Raw genomic sequence first — 19,078 nt, forward strand, 5'->3', positions numbered from 1 at the left:
GTCGGCATGAACCTAATGAACCTTACACTCAGGAACAGCCTGAGGCCATGTGTTAACCATGGCTGTGATTGAACTGTGGCTCAGTTGGTAGCAGTCTCACCTCTAAGTCAGACGATTGTAGGTTCAAGTACCATTCCCCTGCAGTACTTTGGATGAGACATTAAACCATCTGCCCTCTCAGATGGATATAAAAGATCCCACAGCGCTATTCAAAGAAGAGCAGGGGAGTTCTGATTGATATTTATCCCTCAACCAACATCACTAAAACACATCGAGTCATTATCACCTTGCTGTGTGCAAGTTGGCTGCTGCTTTTCCAAATTACAATGGTGACTACACTTCAAAAGTACTTAATTGGCAGTGAAGCGCTTTGGGACGTCCTGAGGTTGTGAAAGGCCCTTTGTAAATGTAAGTTCTTTCTTTGACTGGCTCTGGATCTCCTCATTAAAGGGACCCGCACTCTCAGGTTGCCTGGGTTGTCGTTTTATTTACTTTATTAAAGCTTAGATTTCCCGATATGGTGAGGTAAAGACCCGAATGATTAGCGATGGATTTTAGACAGACTCAAATGGAAGCAGAGTGTCCGACCCAGTGTTCCGAGGTCAACTCATTGGTATAGATCCAAGTGCAGAGAGCACAACGATGATGGAGGATGGAAAATTGTGTAGCAGTGAAACTTAAAGGGGCGGAGACAATTAAAGGGGAACATCAGAATAAGGTGACAAAAAGTTCTGCCTCCTCCCCCATTGCCAAGGCTGAGGGGGGAGGAGGCAAAAGTGAAGGGAAAGGAAATCCAAGGGGAGTCTAGGGGCAAGTAGCAGAGTGTCCGCGGAAAGATACCCCAGCAAGGAGACAGCAACCTCTGGAGAGAGGGGAGGGAAGGGGGCCGGGGGTAACAAGACATTGCTACATATAGTTCTGAAGCTTCTGATATTCTTGATATTAAACTGAGTTATTCAATAAGGGGTCATTTTAGTAACAGGCTGCTCCAGAAGGTGCAGTCTGTCCATTAGTGGTCCCACCACATGCAGCTGCTATAAACCCCAAGGGAAGCTACTTCATCATCCTCCTCAGAACCTGGTTCTTTTCTTCATTTTTCTCCTTTGCTCATGTTGATCTTTTAAAAAGAACGTGTGTGGTGTCGGCCGTGGCTCAGGGAGCAGCACTCTCACCTTTAAGTCAGAAGGTCATGGGTTCAAGTTCCACCCCAGAGAGACCTCAGCACAAAATCTAGACTGACACTCCCAGTGCAGTACTGAGGGAGTGCCGCACTGTCGGAGGTGCCGTCTTTCGGATGAGACATTAAACCGAGGCCCCATCTGCCCTCTCAGTTGGACGTAAAAGATCCCACGGCATTTGGAAGAAGAGCAGGAGAGTTCTCCCTGGTGTCCTGGCCAATATTTATCCCTCAACCAACATCACCAAAACGGATTATCTAGTCATTATCTCATTGTTGTTTGTGGGACCTTGCTGTGGGCAAATTGGCTGCTGCATTTCCTACATTACAACAGTGACTACACTTCTAAAGTACTTCATTGGCTGTAAAGCGCTTTGGGAAATTCTGAGGTTGTGAAAGGCGCTATATAAATGCAAGTTTACATTTTTTTCCAATTTTTCTCTTCCTATGAAACTTTAAATGTTACACCTTGTGCCACCAGAGCTCTGCTGGTCCTGTGTTGTGTATTTAACCTGTGCTGGCTCTTTCCCTGCGACAGGCGCCTGCAGTTTGGATAAACAGAACAAGGCCGGTTACACCGCCATCATGCTGGCCTCGCTCGCTGCTCTACAATCCGAAAGTGACATGCAGACCGTGACGCAGCTCTTCCGCCTTGGAAACGTCAACGCTAAAGCCAGCCAGGTGGGTCAAAGGTCGAATCAGTGCTCTCCATCCAGTCCTTCGCCACTGTCCCAGGTATGAGCAACCTCTGCCTAACCTGAACGTTCGTACCAGAGGCCGCGGTTTTGTCATCTCTTCGCTGTTTTTGATTGACCGCTTATCGGATATCTTCATGGGTTTCCATGAGATGTTAAACCGAGGCCCACGTCTGCCTTCTCGGGTGGACGTAAAAGATCCCATGGCCATTATTTTGAAGAAGAACAGGGGAGTTCTCCTGTTGTCCTGGCCAATATTTACCCCTCAATCAACAGATGACCTGGCCATTATCACATTGCTGTTTGTGGGATCTTGCTGTGCGCAAATTAGCTGCCACGTTTGCTACATTACAAACAGTGACTGCACTTCAAAAGTACTTTATTGGCAGTAGAACGCTTTGGGACGTCCTGAGTTCATGAAAGGCACCATGTAAATGCAAGTCTTCCTTCCTGCCATGGCCACTCTGGAAGTGCCTTGGTAACGAAGGGGTTAACGCTGACGATACTTTTCCCCTCGTTTTCTTCCGACAGGCGGGTCAGACAGCGCTGATGCTGGCAGTGAGCCATGGGCGGGCGGAGATGGTGAAGGCTCTGCTGGCCTGCGGGGCAGACGTCAGCATCCAGGATGACGATGGGTCGACGGCGCTGATGTGCGCCTGTGAGCACGGTCACGCGGAGATCGTTAAGCTCCTGCTGGCGACGCCAGGCTGCGAAGTAACTCTGACAGACAACGTAAGTGAGCTAAAGATGGAGCGCCGCCCCGAGGAGACCGCTGCGGGTTTGGCTGACTGAAACCATGAACCCCCCCCCCCTTGGAGTCTAAAACCAGGAAAGCCCCAGGCTGCAATCCTGGCCTGTGCCAAGTTAGCTGACCTCAGCCAGGCACTAAAATTTACTCAGTGTCCCTGGGTCGCTGTTTGTTATCCCGTGACATAAGAACATAGGAAATAGGAGCAGGAGTAGGCCATACGGCCCCTCGAGTCTGCTCTGCCATTCAATAAGATCATGGCTGATCTTCGACCTGAACTCCACTTTCCTGCCTGATCCCCACATCCCTCGATTCCCCAGAGTCCAAAAATCTATCGATCTCAGTCTTGAATATACTCAATGACTCAGCATCCACAGCCCTCTGGGGTAGAGAATTCCAAAGATTCACAATCCTCTGAGTGAAGAAATTTCTCCTCATCTCAGTCTTAAATGGCCGACCCCTTATCCTGAGACTATGCCCCCTAGTTCTAGACTCTCCAGCCAGGGGAAACAACCTCTCAGCATCTACCCTGTCAAGCCTCCTCAGAATCTTATATGTTTCAATGAGATCACCTCTCATTCTTCTAAACTCCAGAGAGTATAGGCCCATTCAACTTAATCTCTCCTCATAGGACAATCCTCTCATCCCAGGAATCAATCTAGTGAATCTTCGTTGCACTGCCTCCAAGGCAAATATATCCTTCCTTAGATAAGGAGACCAAAACTGTACACAGTTCTCCAGGTGTGGTCTCACCAAAGCCCTGTACAATTGTAGCAAGACTTCCTTACTCTTGTACTCCAACTCCCTTGTAATAAAGGCCAATATGCCATTTGCCTTCCTATTTGCTTGCTGTACCTGCATACTAACTTTTTGTGTTTCTTGTATGAGGACACCAAAATCTCTCTGAACACCAATATTTAATAGTTTCTCACCATTTAAAAAATATTCTGTTTTTCTATCCTTCCTACCAAAGTGAATAACCTCACATTTCCCCACATTACACTCCATCTTCCACCTTCTTGCCCACTCACTTAACCTGTCTATATCTCTTTGTGTCCTCCTCACAGCTTACTTGCCCACCTAGCTTTGTATTATCAGCAAACTTGGATACATTACGCTCGGTCCCTTCATCTAAGTCATTAATGTAGATTGTAAATAGCTGAAGCCCAAGCACCAATCCTTGAGGCACCCCACTAGTTACAGCCTGCCAACCTGAGAATAACCTGTTTATCCTTACTCTCTGTTTTCTGTCCATTAACCAATCCTCTATCCATGCTAATATATTACCCCCAACCCCATGAGCCCTTATCTTGAGTAACAACCTTTTATGTGGCACCTTATCGAATGCCTTTTGAAAATCCAAATATACTACATCCACTGTATCTACCCTGCTAGTTACATCCTCAAAACACTCTAATAAATTTGTTAAACAAAAATTTCCCTTTCATAAAACCGTGTTGACTCTGCCTAATCATATTATGATTTTCTAAGTGCCCTGTTACCACTTCCTTAATAATGGATTCCAGCATTTTCCCTACTACTGATGTCAGGCTAACTGGTCTGTTGTTCCCTGTTTTTTCTCTCCCTCCTTTCTTGAATAGCGGGATTACATTTGCTACTTTCCAATCCGCTGGGACCGTTCTAGAATCTAGGGAATTTTGGAAGATCACAACCAATGCATCCACTATCTCTGCAGCCACCTCTTTTAGAACCATAGGATGTAGGCCATCAGGTCCAGAGGAATTGTTGGCTTTGAGTCCCATTAGTTTCTCATGTACTTTTTCTCTACTGATAATAATTACTTTAAGTTCCTCACTCTCGTTCGCCCCTTGGATCCCCACTATTTCTGGTATGCTTTTTGTGTCTTCTACTGTGAAGACAGATACAAAATATTTGTTTAATATCTCTGCCATTTCCTTATTCCCCAACATTTAATTTTGCTACTGTCTTGTTATATACTTGTAGAAGCTCTTTACAATCTATTTTTATATTTCTTGCTAGTTTACTCTCATATTCTATTTTCTCCCTTTTTATCAATTTTTTGGTCATCCTTTGCTGGTTTCTAAAACTCTCCCAATCCTCAGGCTTACTACTCTTCTTGGCAACATTATAGGCCTCTTCTTTTAATCTAATACTATCCTTAACTTCTTTAGTTCGCCATGGATGAATCACTTTACCCGTGGTGTTTTTATTTCTCAATGAAATGAGAATATTGAAATAGTTCTTCAAATGTTTGCCATTGCTTATCTACTGTCATACCCTTTAATTTAATTTCCCAGTTTACCTTTGCCAACTCACTCCTCATACCTATGTAATTGGCTTTATTTAATTTTAAGACTCTAGTTTCTGTCACTCTCAAACTCAATGTGAAATTCTATCATATTATGATCACTCTTCCCCAGAGGATCCTTTACTGTGAGATTACTAATTAACTATGTCTCATTGTACAGTACAAGATCTAAAATAGCCTGTTCCCTGGTTAGTTCCATGATGTATTGTTCCAGGAAACTGTCTCGAATGCATTCCATGAACTCGTCCTCCAGACTGCCTTTGCCAATTTGATTTGTCCAGTCTATATGAAGATTAAAGTCCCCCACGATTATTGCATTACCTTTGTTACAAGCTTCTATTATTTCTTGATTAATACTCTGTCCAACGATATAGCTACTATCAGGGGGCCTATAAATTACTCCCACCAGTGTTTTCTGCCCCTTGTTATTCCTTATTCCCACCCATACTGATTTTACTTCCTGATCTTCTGAGCTAAGATCCTTTCTCACCACTGTCCTTATGTCATCCTTTATTATCAGGGCCGCCCCCTATCCCCCACCCCCCACCCCACCCTTCCCCCGCCCCGACCTCCTTTTCCATTCTGCCTATCTTTTCGAAACGTCAAGGAACCCTGCTAGAAAGTACACGTGTTGGGGAAGACGGGATCAGGCTCAGTTATGATGCCCCTCATGGTTGGATATCCTGCCGAGACTCATTGGCCCCGATATTTACGGGGAGGCAGGGAGCGCGGGGAAATTCAGCAAGGCTGGGGACGCGGAGGCCCTGCCAAATTTAACGGCAGGACCTCATTACAATTTTTTTCTTCTGTTTCCTGCCTGGCAGCTGGATAGATCGACAGGCAGCAGCGGGTTGGGGACACGTTCCCTGTTTTAACATTTTTAAGCCCCCGACCCTTTCCTGCCCATTTTGGGGGGTTATTCGTGTTCATTGTCTAGGTTGGCACTGGGTGAGGTACCTTGGGACAGCACAAGGCTTGGCACCTGTACCCCAGCAAGAATCAGCCGAGGAGGGAGAAATGTTTTAAGAGGAAAGTAATGCAGAAAGGCAAGGCGTGTTATTCCATTTGCTTCATTAAAGTAGTTTACTGAGTTTTGGTGTTTAAAATCCCAGTGAAATTAACAATTATGGGTGCTACTAACGGCTTTAAATAATCTCCTGTCATATGCATGTTGGTGCAGACAGACAGTGTGTCCACACTGCAGGGATTGCAGGTATAGAGACTGTATGTACACAGTACAGGGGTAGCGGGTACAGAGACAGTGTGTACACAGTACAGGGGTAGCGGGTACAGAGACAGTGTGTACACAGTACAGGAGTAGCGGGTACAGAGACAGAGTGTACACAGTACAGGGGTAGCGGGTACAGAGACAGTGTGTATACAGTACAGGAGTAGCGGGTACAGAGACAGTGTGTACACAGTACAGGAGTAGCGGGTACAGAGACAGTGTGTACACAGTACAGGAGTAGCGGGTACAGAGACAGTGTGTACACAGTACAGGGGTAGCGGGTACAGAGACAGTGTGTACACAGTACAGGAGTAGCGGGTACAGAGACAGTGTATACACAGTACAGGAGTAGCGGGTACAGAGACAGTGTGTACACAGTACAGGAGTAGCGGGTACAGAGACAGTGTGTACACAGTACAGGGGTAGCGGGTACAGAGACAGTGTGTACACAGTACAGGAATAGCGGGTACAGAGACAGTGTGTACACAGTACAGGAGTAGCGGGTACAGAGACAGTGTGTACACAGTACGGGGGTAGCGGGTACAGTGACAGTGTGTACACAGTACAGGGGTAGCGGGTACAGAGACAGTGTGTACACAGTACAGGGGTAGCGGGTACAGAGACAGTGTGTACACAGTACAGGAGTAGCGGGTACAGAGACAGTGTGTACACAGTACAGGGATAGCGGGTACAGAGACAGTGTGTACACAGTACGGGGGTAGCGGGTACAGAGACAGTGTGTACACAGTACAGGAGTAGCGGGTACAGAGACAGTGTGTACACAGTACAGGAGTAGCGGGTACAGAGACAGTGTGTACACAGTACAGGGATAGCGGGTACAGAGGCAGTGTGTACACAGTACAGGGGTAGTGGATATAGAGATGGTATGTACCGTACAGGGTCTAACTCTTTTTAATGTGCGGGATGCTCTTTGATGGCTTGTTATTTGTCTATCTTCAGGATGGCAGCACAGCACTCTCTATCGCAGTCGAAACAGGACAGAACGATATTGCTGCCCTTCTCTACGATCATCTGAATCACTCTCAATCTCCCAGCTCCTCCCCGGTGAGTATCTCGTCCACCGACCCACAAACCACCAGCCTCCAATTACCGACTGGGCCGGCCAGTTAAACCTGTGGGAAAGGCCACACCTCTCTCCTCTCTCTTTAATCGTTGATCTTCTCCCAGCGTCTAAGTGTCTTTCCGACTGCACAGCTGGAACAGGCCAGCTTGACGAGGTCTCCATGACAACTGTCAATCGCTCAGTCGGTGATGCCTGTCGAGTGGGCGCAGAACTGTGTCAGTTTCACATCACCACATTTTGAAATCCAATTTTGGTTCATTCCCTCCCCCACAGTGTTGACATCCTGAACCTGTTCCCACGTCACTCTCTCTCTCTCTTTCTCTCTTTGCTGTGCATAGAATTACATAGAATTTCCAGCACAGAAACAGGCCATTCGGCCCAACTGGTCCATGTTGGTGTTTATGCTCCACACGAGCCTCCTCCCTCCCCTCTTCATCTCACTCTATCAGCACATCCTTCCATTCCTTTCTCCCTCGTGTAGTTTCACCTTAAATGCACCTATGCTATTCACCTCAACTACTGCGAGTTCCACATTCTCACCACTCTCTGGGATACAGTGAGACTGAACTGCAGCAAAAGGGACACAGTTTGATGTTTTAAACAGTGGAGCTCAAATTTGGCAGAGATTAAAGAACATTAGATTACTTCCTGGCCCTGAAAATCTGCAGCTGTTCAGGCAGACTCTCGCTATAAGGGACTTGATATATTTGTTTCCTGGGGGGTTCGCGGGGGGTGTTGGGTGGAAGGATTGGGAGGCACCCTATCCTCCAAGGCACCAAAGATTCTCCTTGGTAGGGTCAGAAGCAGCAGCTGCACGTCCTGGCACTTACAATCATAGAATCTTACAGCACAGCAGGGAGGCCATTTGGCCCGTCGTGCCTGTGCTGGCTCTTTGAAAGAGTTATTCAATTTAGTGCCACTCCCCAGCTTTTTCACTCAGGCCTAAGATGTGGATTTTCAAGGCCAGGGCCAAGTAGGCTGGGAGTGTCTCAGGATGACCGGCACTCCCGAGTTTCCCCTTTCTCTGCTGCACCTTCCCCATGGTCACCATTAGTCAAGCACTTTGCCTATACAGGAAGTGAACGGTTCGTGCCCTGTGTCGTCGGTGTGGGTCTGTCACAGTACTGCCCTCATGTGGCGACTCTTTGAACTGCCTCGTGTTTTTTTTTAACGAAAACGTAAAGACAAAAAGCCCATTCTCCTCCTTCTCAAGCGGTGACTGACAGGCTGCCCTCTCATGGACTCTGACCAAGCTTGGTCACCTGTCCTAATACCTCCTAATGTGGCTCAGTGTCAAATTCTGTTTCATAATCGCTCCTGTGAAGCGCCTTGGGATGTTTTATTGCGTTGCTGCGTCTCTCTCTCTCTATCTTCATAACTTGTCAATCCCATTCATCCAATTCGATATTAACTGCATCAGTCGTTTGCCACTCACTCTATGGGACACACATTGCTTCCAACCCCTGTGCTCACATTTAGGTTAAACACCCTGCTCAAACCAGTGAGGACCGATTGGAAATGAATGAGCACTGTGCAGATAATAAATGTTTAACCTGCCTGCATTTATTAGGGTTAGATTATGAGGAGAGATTACATAAACTAGGGCTTGCATTCCCTGGAATATAAAAGGTTAAGGGGTGATTTGATTGAGGTTTTTAGGATTTTGAAAGGAATTGATAGGATAGATAGAGACAAACATTTTTTCCGCTGGTGGGGGAGTCTAGGACAAGGGGACGTAACCTTAAAATCAGAGCCAGGCCATTCAGGGGAGAAGTTAGGAAACACTTCTTCAAGCAAAGGGTGGTGGAATTGTGGAACTCTCTCCCGCAAAAAGCAGTAGATGCGAGCTCAATTAATAATTTTAAATCTGAGATTGATAGATTTTTTTGTTAGGGATAATAAGGGATCTGGAGCCAAGGTGGGTAAATGGAGTTAGGGTACAGATCGGCCACAATCTAATTGAATGTCAGAACAGGCTCGAGGGGCTGAATGGCCTACTCCTGTTCCTATGTTCCTACGTTGCTACTTGTTTATTTATTTATTACAGGGCCCAGCTATCCACACACAGCCTCTGGCTCACTCCTCCGTGTCTGAAGCCCAGCAGTAGGCCCAAATGTCACCCGATTTCAGTCCCGTCAGCTGCACCGTGGAAATTCAACAGGATGTGCCTGAAAAGACTTGAGGGCATCGCCCAACACTGGCGCAGTCGGGCACCTCACACTGCTCGCTGGGATGGGCCCAGAATCCGCTCGACACTGAAGTACATGGTGTACCCCAGTCGCCTGTGTTAACTAACCCTCGGAGGACTGGAGCGAGACGCTGAGGTCTGATCGAAGGAACTAATGGAAAAGAAATCGTTGCGTTCTCCCCGGTTATAAATCTGCAGCTGAAACCTGCACGACAATCTCACAATCCGTCCATCAGTCTTTTTATATGAAGAAAATATGTAGACATTGTAAAGGACAATCAGCCCCCCGCGGCTTCAGACCGTCCAGTTTGGTTCTGACCGTCGCTGGCTCTCCTTCCCCCCACCCCCCACCCCCCCGCCTCCTTCTTTAGCTCTGTTGGCAGCTCGCCTGCCCACTGCTGCCAGGATTCTGGGGACGCAGTCACTCCGAGCTGCCTCTGGCCTGTGGAGCCACTCAGCCAAGGGCTGTGCTTCTAACCATGCCTCTGTCAGTCAATCCTCGGTTGGGTTCGCTGCCCCAGTGCTGTGGTCAGACAGCGTCCCTAGGCCTGTCAATGCAGGGTTTGGATTGACGGGGCCTGACACGACAGAGGGGGGCTGTAACACGGACCCCAGGCTACGCCCTAACACCGTCGTGTTCTCGCTCGCTCTGGCAGACTCTAAAACCGCCACGTTTCGAATGGCATTCGTTCGTTCAAGAGCCCAGCTGCAGGTGGGGCCGGAATCACCCCCAGGCCTCTGAGGTAGGGCTGGAGCCTGGTTCTGAACTCCCCTAAACAGACGCATAGCCTGTTGTGACCCAGCTTAATAGCTTGCTCACGTCGGGGTTCAGCGGGAGACAGTAGTGATCGGTAACTGGTGCTGAACATCATACATTATCCCCTTACCCCGGCTCAGGCACTGATGAGCAGTCTGATCCGAAGCCACCAGGAAGCAGTGTCCCTGGAGAGAGAGAGAGGGGAAAAGTCGAAGGGAGGTCACTTCAGGTCGCTCCCCACAGCCCCCAGCAGCTAACTCCAAATTGCCAAGAGCCTGGCATCAGAGAGCTTGGGCTCCAGACAACCCTTTGGCCTGGGGAATGATGCATGGCCACTGGGGGTGAATAAATAAATAATTTCACTTAATACACAGAGTGTGATGCTTCAACGAGCAAATAGTTTTGTGGGAGGTGGGGAGAGGGGGGAAACCAGGGGGATAATGACTACTTTACCCAGGCAGAGATCAGTATGGACCAGCCCAACGAGCGTGGTTTGGAGACCAGAGACCTACAGATATTGGAAGTGGGGGCGGGGGAGAGGATGGAGACTTGGGGGTGAATTTTCGTTTCCATTTGAATTCAATGGAAATGAAAATCGGAGGGGGTTTAAAATCAGGCGGCCAATCCGATACCCCGTTCACCCCACTGTGTTTACATTTCAAAACCATCATTTGAAACATCATTTTTCTTTTGCAAAGGGGTCTGAAGGAGATGTGGAGAGTCCAGGTTCAGTCTGTACCCAGTGTTGAAGATGAAGATGGTGCAGTGAGTTGCACTGTACACAGTTATATACCCACCTCCCCACCATAGCACGTACCGATATATAAACCAAATGTAGTTCTTGTGTATATTAATAAGCTGATATTTACAGATCTGGTTACAGTCTCCCTTCCTGCTACTCTCCATTGTATCTTCTATTAATATCATTCCTGTTGATGTTGGTGGGTTCGTTGCTTTCTGCAGAGACCCAAGTCCAGCCCCCATCCCTCGGTGCCTTTGTATTACCCTTTATACAGAAATATCTATCAAAAAGAGTTTTGTAATCCACATATTGCAATACACAGAAAAGGGATTATTACTGGCCTGTGCTTTATTTGATCGACCATCTCGTGTTAACGGTTCCAAAGCCAAGGAGGATGAGAATTAGAGGGAGAAACAGTGACTGTTCGACAGATCGGTCCCAGGAGAGAGGGCTGTGGGTTCAATTAGGCCAGGCCGGAATCTGTCTGGATCGATGTACAGCACAAGAGTCCATTTGGAACAAATATATGAATAATCTTACATCTGTGGACTGAACTATATTTGCTCACTCAGGTTCAAATTATCTCCTTCTCTCTAACCCTGCTTCACCTGAAGGCTACACTTGGTCTTCATGATTCCCCCATGTGCAATGATACGGGAGATCAACTAGTGTACACATATCCACACACATATACATATATATATACACACATATATATCCACACTTACGCACATATCCACACACATATATACACATATACACACACATTCACATACAGATACACACACATATACACACATATCTTTTGGATGAGATATTAAACCGTCTGCCCTCACAGGCGGACGTAAAAGATCCCATGGCACTATTTCAAGGAAGAGCAGAGGAGTTCTCCCCTGGCCAATATTTATCCCTCAACCAACATCACTAAAACAGATTATCTGGTCATTTATCTCATTGCTGTTTGTGGGATCTTGCTGTGCGCAAATTGGCTGCCGCGTTTCCTACATTACAACAGTGACTACACTTGAAAAAGTACTTCATTGTCTGTAAAGAACTTTGGGACGTCCTGAGGTGGTGAAAGGCGCTATATAAATGCAAGTGCTTTCTTTTGCAGATCTATATCTGACAGCCTTATACAGGGACTCCTGGTAAATGCAGTATGGGTCCTCCATTTTCCTGATACAACCTTGAATCCCAATGGACCAAATCTCTTAACAATCGCTCCCACAGAACAGAGCAGCCCAGCTAAATGCTCGCAGCCTGCGTTGAGTTGTAACCAGTGTGAGCAGGATCGTCAGACAGACTTGCCCCCTGACTCTCGATAAATACATCGTGTAGTGTAGCATACTTGTGTGAAAAAAAAGTTTAATCAGTAATTGCTCCATAAATACAGCAGGGGGAGTTGGGTCCTGCTGTGGTGCTGGTGGACACGGGGGTTGCTCTGAATCTGCGTTTGAGCCCTGCTGCCAGTAGAGGCGCTGTCGTGCAGCCCTGCCGCAGTGGTTTGAAGTTTGGACGCTGTTGTACATTTTGTACTTTGTGTGTGTAAAGTTTAACCATAGAAATCACAGCACAGGAGGCGGCCATTCAGCCCATCACACCTATGCTGTGCTAGCTCTTCAACTGGGCTGTCTCCTTTCATCTTAATTCTCCCATATCGTTTTATATTCTTTCCAAATACTTATCCAATTCCCTTTTACAGGATGTTACGTAGAATTACCTAGAATGTACAGCACAGAAACAGGCCATTCGGCCCAACTTGTCGATGCTCCACACGAGCTCTTTCTGCCCCAATAACCCCCTTGTGGTATGTTCTTATAACAGAAATAGACAGTTTCCTAGAAGTAAAGGGAATTAGGGGTTACGGGGACCGGGCAGGAAATTGGACATGAATTTAAATTTGAGGTTAGGATCAGATCAGCCATGATCTTATTGAATGGCGGAGCAGGCTCGAGGGGCCGATTGGCCTACTCCTGCTCCTATTTCTTATGTTCTTATATTCTTATAAAGCAGGTCCGTGTTCCATGTGGAAACATTTCTTCTAACTACCTCACTAAACAATTTCTGGTTTATATAATGAGAGTTTAGTCATTTTACACTACCGGCTAATTGCGTCCCCTTATGTCCCTGTCACCTTTCCTCACACCTGCCCTCGGCAACAGGGTGACACAAACGTGCACAGGCCCCGATTGGGGGGCACGAGGGAGGGCGGTGACGCTCCTTATTTGCGCACCACGCGCCCAATAGTGAACGAGCTTCGAAGGAATTTTGTGGGACATGAGGCTCCTGCAGGTTTCGATTATCGTCACTTCTCAGGGTTCACACAAGTGTGCAGTCAATGGGGCAACAGAAACATATGTACCAGGGGAGGGGAGGGGAGAGGGGGAGGGGAGAGGCCACCATGGCTCGGTGACAACACACTGCCTGGAGCCACACAGAGCAGTAAAGCTCCTTGCTTTAATCCCCGGTCTGGGCCGAGTTAGCTAACTCGGAGTGGGGAGAAGGGGAGTGCTCAGCCTGTGCCTCTTATCTTCCACTGCTCCCCTCTTACACAGCAAGGTGGCCAGCCCGCTCACTCTCCATTTATCACTGTGGCCGTTTCCTACATGACAGTGACTACACTGCAAAAGTACCTCATAGGCTGTAAGGCGCTTCGGGTCGTCCTGAGGTCGTGAAAGGCGCTATATAAATGCAAGTAAAAACAGAAAATGCTGGATCAGCTCAGCAAGTGAGGCAGCATCTGTGGAGAAAGAAACAGAGTTAAGGTTTCAGGCCGAAGATCTTTCGTCAGAACTGAGTCATCGGCCTGAAACGTTAACTCTGTTCCTTTCCCCACAGATGCTGCCTCACTTGCTGAGCTTCTCCAGCATTTTCTGTTTTTTCAGATTTCCAGCATCCGCAGCATTTTGCTTTTGATATAAATTCATGTCTTGCTTTCTTTTCTTTCTAACACAAGGGGGCAGAAGAGAGTGGCTGGAGTGAATCATTTGTAGCAGATGAACAGCTGTAACTCCAACAGAACCGAGGAGGGGCCAACCATTCATAGAGCCATAGCATCATTGCAGCACAGAAGGAGGCCATTCAGCCCTTCAAGCCCGTGCCGGCTCTTTGTAAGAGCAATCCAGTTGGTCCCATGAACATTTACATTTCATCTTAGGCTTGAATCAAATTACAAGAGTGTACCACTGATGGCATCGAACATTTGTAGTGAGACATAAATTCTGACCCAGAACACCTCAGATACTTTGGTCGGACTATGTGTTAGGTGTAGCTGAGTGCAGGATGGGCCTTTGTTAAGGGAATAAAAGCAAAAAAGTCATCACTCTCGGATGTGTTCCAGGCAGAGATCTGGAACGGAGCAACAGACTGCCTGCTCATTTAAGCTCTGCCCTCTCTGCATGCTCATTTTACTTTTAAAACATTTTCAATCTTCCTCAAGGCTTCCAGCTGGCCAGATGAGAACAGGCAAAGCTCATCCTTTTTTTTGGTAGGCAACCCTAATTGATGAGACTCAGACAATTCAGAAATATGTGTTCATCGACTTATGTGTATTGGTGTGGGCTCAACATAGAGAAAAATAGAAGCAGGAGTAGGCCATTCAGCCCTTCGAGCCTGCTCCACTATTCAATATGATCATGGCTGATCCTCTATCTCAATACCATATTCCCGCTCTCTCCTCATACCCCTTGATGCCTTTTGTGTCTAGAAATCTATCTAGCTCCTTCTTAAATATATTCAGCCTTCTGTGGTAGAGAATTCCACAGGTTCACCACCCTCTGAGTGAAGAAATTTCTCCTCATCTCAGTCCTAAATGTCCCACAGCATATCCTGAGACTGTGACCCCTCATTCTGGACCCCCCAACCAGGGGCAACATCCTCCCTGCGTCCAGTCTGTCTAGCCCTGTCAGAATTTTATATGTTTCAATGAGATTACCTCTCATTCTACTAAACTCGAGTGAATACAGGCCGAGTCGACCCAATCTCTCCTCATACGACAATCCCGCCATCCCAGGAATCAGTCTGGTGAACCTTCGCTGCACTCCCTCTATGGCAAGTATATCCTTTCTTAGGTAAGGAGACCAAAACTGCACACAATACTCCAGGTGTGGTCTCACCAAGGCCCTGTATAACTGCAGTAAGACATCCTTGCTCCTGTACTCAAATCCTCTTGCAATGAAGGCCAACATACCATTTGCCTTCCTAACTGCTTGCTGCACCTGCATGTTTGCTTTCAGTGACTGGTGTACAAGGACACCCAGGTCCCTTTGTACATCAACATTTCCCAATCTATCACCATTTAAATAATACTCTGCTTTTCTGTTTTTCCTTCCGAAGTGGATAACTTCACATTTATCCACATTATACTGCATGTCATGCATTTGCCCACTCACTCAACTTGTCTAAATCGCCTTGAAGCCTCTTTGCATCCTCCTCACAACTCACGATCCCACATAGTTTTGTGTCATCAGCAAACTTAGAAATATTACATTTGGTTCCCTCATCCAACTCATTGATATATATTGTGAATAGCTGGGGCCCAAGCACTGAACCCTGCGGTACCCCACTAGTCACAGTATATTACCCCAATCCCATGTGCTTTAATTTTGCACAGTAACCTCTTATGTGGGACTTTATCAAAGGCCTTCTGAAAATCCAAATAAACCACATCTACTGGTTCTCCCTTATCTATTCTACCAGTTACGTCCTCAAAAAACTCCAGTAGGTTTGTGAAACATGATTTCCCTTCATAAATCCATGTTAAATTTGTCTAATCCCATCGATATTTTCTAAGTGTCCTGTTATCACATCCTTTATAATAGACTCTAGCATTATCCCCACTACTGATGTTAGGCTAACCGGTCTGTAGTTCCCTGTTTTCTCCCTCCCTCCTTTTTAAATAGTGGGGTTACATTTGCCACCCTCCAATCTGCAGGAACTGTTCCATAACCTATAGAATTTTGGAAGATGATCACCAATGCATCCACTATTTCCATGGCTACCTCTTTTAGTACTCTGGGATGCAGATTATCAGGCCCTGGGGATTTATCGGCTTTCAGTCCCATTAATTTCTCCAGCACTATTTTTTAAAATAATACTAAATTCCTTTAACTCCTCCTTCTCACTAGTCCTTTGGTGCCCTAGCATTTCTGGGAAGTTACGTGTTGCCGTGATTCAGGTGAGCATTAAACATCCCACCGCACTGTTTCCCTTAGCGGAAGGGTCAATAACCAGGGGGCATAGATTTAAAGTGATTGGTAGAAGGATTAGAGCGGAAATGAGGAAACATTTTTTCACCCAGAGGGTGGTGGGGGTCTGGAACTCACTGCCTGAGAGGGGGGTAGAGGCAGAAACCCTCAACTCATTAAAAAAAATTCCTGGACGTGCACCTGAAGAGCCGTGACCTGCAGGGCTACGGACCAAGTGCTGGAAAGTGGGATTAGACTGGACGGCTCATTTCTCAGCCGGCACGGACACGACGGGCCGAATGGCCTCCCTCTGGGCTATAAATATTCTATGATTCTATGACAGTTAATCTATTTTTTGTATTGCTGGTTGAGGGGGGAATGTTGGCTCTTTAAACAGTGCGGTGGGATGTTTAATGCTCACCTGAATCACGGCAACACATAATGTCTTGGTTTCTGACATGGAACCCAACAACAACAACTTTCATTTATATAGCGCCTTTAACGTAGTAAAACGACCCAAGGCGCTTCATTGGAGCGTCATCAAACAAAATTTGACACGGAGCCAATTAAGGAGATATTAGGGCAGGTGAGAGGTAGGTTTTAAGGAACGTCTCAAAGGAGGAGAGAGAAGTAGAGAGGCAGAGAGGTTCAGGGAAGGAATTCCAGAGCTTAGGGCCTAGGCAGCTGAAGGCACGGCCGCCAATGGTGGAGCGATGAAAATCGGGGATGCGCAGGAGGCCAGAATTGGAGGAGTGAAGAGATCTCGGAGGGTTGTAGGGCTGGAAAGGTTACAGGGATAGGGAGGGGCGAGGCCATGGAGAGGGATTTGAACACGAGGATGAGAATTTTAAATTTGATGCGTTGCTGGACTGGGAGCCAATGTTGGTCAGTGAGCACAGAGGGTGATGGGTGAACGGGACCCTGGAGAGGCCTAGACAGGGATAAAGCAAGGAAAAAAGGAGGAACGATTCTGATTTGAGCTGTTGCCTAGATCCCTTTGCCAGGAGGCCTCTGGCTCCCCCTAAAACCTTTTGTCAGTGCCAAACAGGACAATTACCCAGTGAAGAGGGAACTCAACAGCTTCTCTGCCCTCAACCAGTTAGCATTTCTGCTGTTCCATAACCTGGCCTCGTGACAGGGTTCCATTATGGGATGAGAGACATCACTTCAAACTCTGGTTGGGAAGGGCAGGCTGGGGCTGTTTCCATGGTGATAGTGAATAGGCTTCAAGGATCTTTTATGTTAGTCTCACCCTTCTGGTACCGCTGCCTTTAGCTTCAGTCACAATCATCTGACAAACATTTAAAACAATCGCAGCTCTCCCCCTCCCCCCAGTGCCTCAGCTGGTAGAGTGAGTGAGTAACTGAAGCAAACAGGCAGGGGAGGTCTTCCGTTCCCTCCCCAGGCTGTGCTGAGTTAGCTGACCTCAGCCGGGGTTAGCAGTAGGGGTTACAATTAGCCTCACTGCCTCTGGGTGAGGAAGAGGGTCGGGGGGCGGGGGCGGTGAGTGGGAGGAGTCAGCTCTCCTCATGATTACCATCCAGTAACCCCTGCCAGAAAGTAGGCACGTGTATGGAGGTCAGATGACGACAGGATTGGGTTCAGTTGCGATGCCCTGCACGGTCGAATAGCTGGCCAACACTCGCCGCCTAGGCTCCTACGTGAGGGATGTCATTGGGGTGACACTGGGTCATTCAGCACCCGTGGAACTGCACCCCAACAAGTGCCAGCAACGGGAGAGGGGAGGGCAGGGGGGGAAATTAAGGGGGAGAACAGCAAGTGTAACGCAGCACAATAGGGCATGAACCCACACACACACACCACAGGCCCCGGCACTGAGCTCCTGAGAGAGGGGTAACTGGAGGCTGGTTATACCGAGTCACTGGTAGCAGCCTGCGGGGGTTCTGGGCGACAGGAGTGGGGGAGAGGGAGGAATGAAAACATAAAAAGGAAGCTTAAAAAAATGTTGACAGCTACTAAATAAATTCATGTTTACATCTCCACTTTATACTCAGGTTAAAGATCTTAAGGCCCCTCTTTCCATTCCTGCCCCCAGCCCCCACAAACCTTACTAACCCCCTTCCAGTCCCCCCACACCCTCCCTTGCCCCCCACAACCATTACTAACCCCCTCCCTCGCCCCCCAAAACCATTACTCACCCACTTCCTGCCCCCCAAACAACCCTCCTTGCCCCCCCTCACAACCATTACTAACCCCCTCCCTATCCTCCACAACCATTACTAAACCCCCTCCCTCAGCCCCCCACAATCCTTACTAACCCTCATTCCCCGTCGTTTCCTTGTTTAAGAATGAGCCAGAATAAAAAATTCCTTTCTGTTGAGCTGTATTTTCCCATGAAGCAAACCAGGCCAACGGGACTCTGGTTGCCTGGCAACAGGAGTTCATTGTCAAGGATTATAGTAAGGCATCCTTCATGCTGACACACACAGTCTCGGAGTCTCGGAGGGGCCTGCAGGGTGAGGCGAGATGCTTCCTAATTTTAACCAGACCACGCCCCTCGCTGGTGGTGTGATGTGAAGTCCAAGCACCCGCTCGCTCTCTCTCAGGAGGCCCAAGGCCAATTCACTGCCTCCAAACACAGGCCTGGTTCCGAGACTGAGCAAGGTGGCTGGCATCAGCCCAGAATCCCAACACAGCGTCGCAGCTTCTTTTAATGGAAGCAGTCACATTACAACGTAGGACTGGAAATGCGCCAGAGCGGTGGGGGAGCGGAGGGGAGTCGACAGAACTCAGTCAATCAGCCTTGGATCAGACTGCACTGATAGCGGAGAATAAATGACATGAGATCTGCAATCCAGGCAGACTTTGCTCCCCTCTCGCACAGGGGGCGCAGAGGTTAATTGAAGCTCCATGATTTACAGCACAGGCCCAGGTTCAATCCTGAGCCAACAGGGCGCTACAAGGAAAGGAAGAAAGGCTTGCATTTATATAGTTTAACTAACCGACTCACTATAACCACCCT

At 47.6% G+C, this 19,078-nt stretch overlaps 1 protein-coding gene across 1 annotated transcript in view; it reads left to right on the forward strand.

Moving 5' to 3' along the window:
* The window catches only part of kank2 (KN motif and ankyrin repeat domains 2), a 116,395-nt gene extending 105,150 nt beyond the window's left edge, over positions 1 to 11,245 (forward strand). The window contains exons 10-13 of the mRNA XM_067973094.1: positions 1,716 to 1,858; positions 2,404 to 2,604; positions 7,099 to 7,203; positions 9,270 to 11,245. Of these exons, the coding sequence (XP_067829195.1) occupies positions 1,716 to 1,858; positions 2,404 to 2,604; positions 7,099 to 7,203; positions 9,270 to 9,329 (509 nt within the window). The 3' untranslated portion in view covers positions 9,330 to 11,245. The remainder of the gene's footprint in view (positions 1 to 1,715; positions 1,859 to 2,403; positions 2,605 to 7,098; positions 7,204 to 9,269) is intronic.
* The last annotated feature ends 7,833 nt before the right edge of the window (positions 11,246 to 19,078 follow it).

The sequence above is a fragment of the Heptranchias perlo genome, chromosome 37 (assembly GCF_035084215.1).
Source record: "Heptranchias perlo isolate sHepPer1 chromosome 37, sHepPer1.hap1, whole genome shotgun sequence".
Classification (NCBI taxonomy): Eukaryota; Metazoa; Chordata; class Chondrichthyes; order Hexanchiformes; family Hexanchidae; genus Heptranchias; species Heptranchias perlo.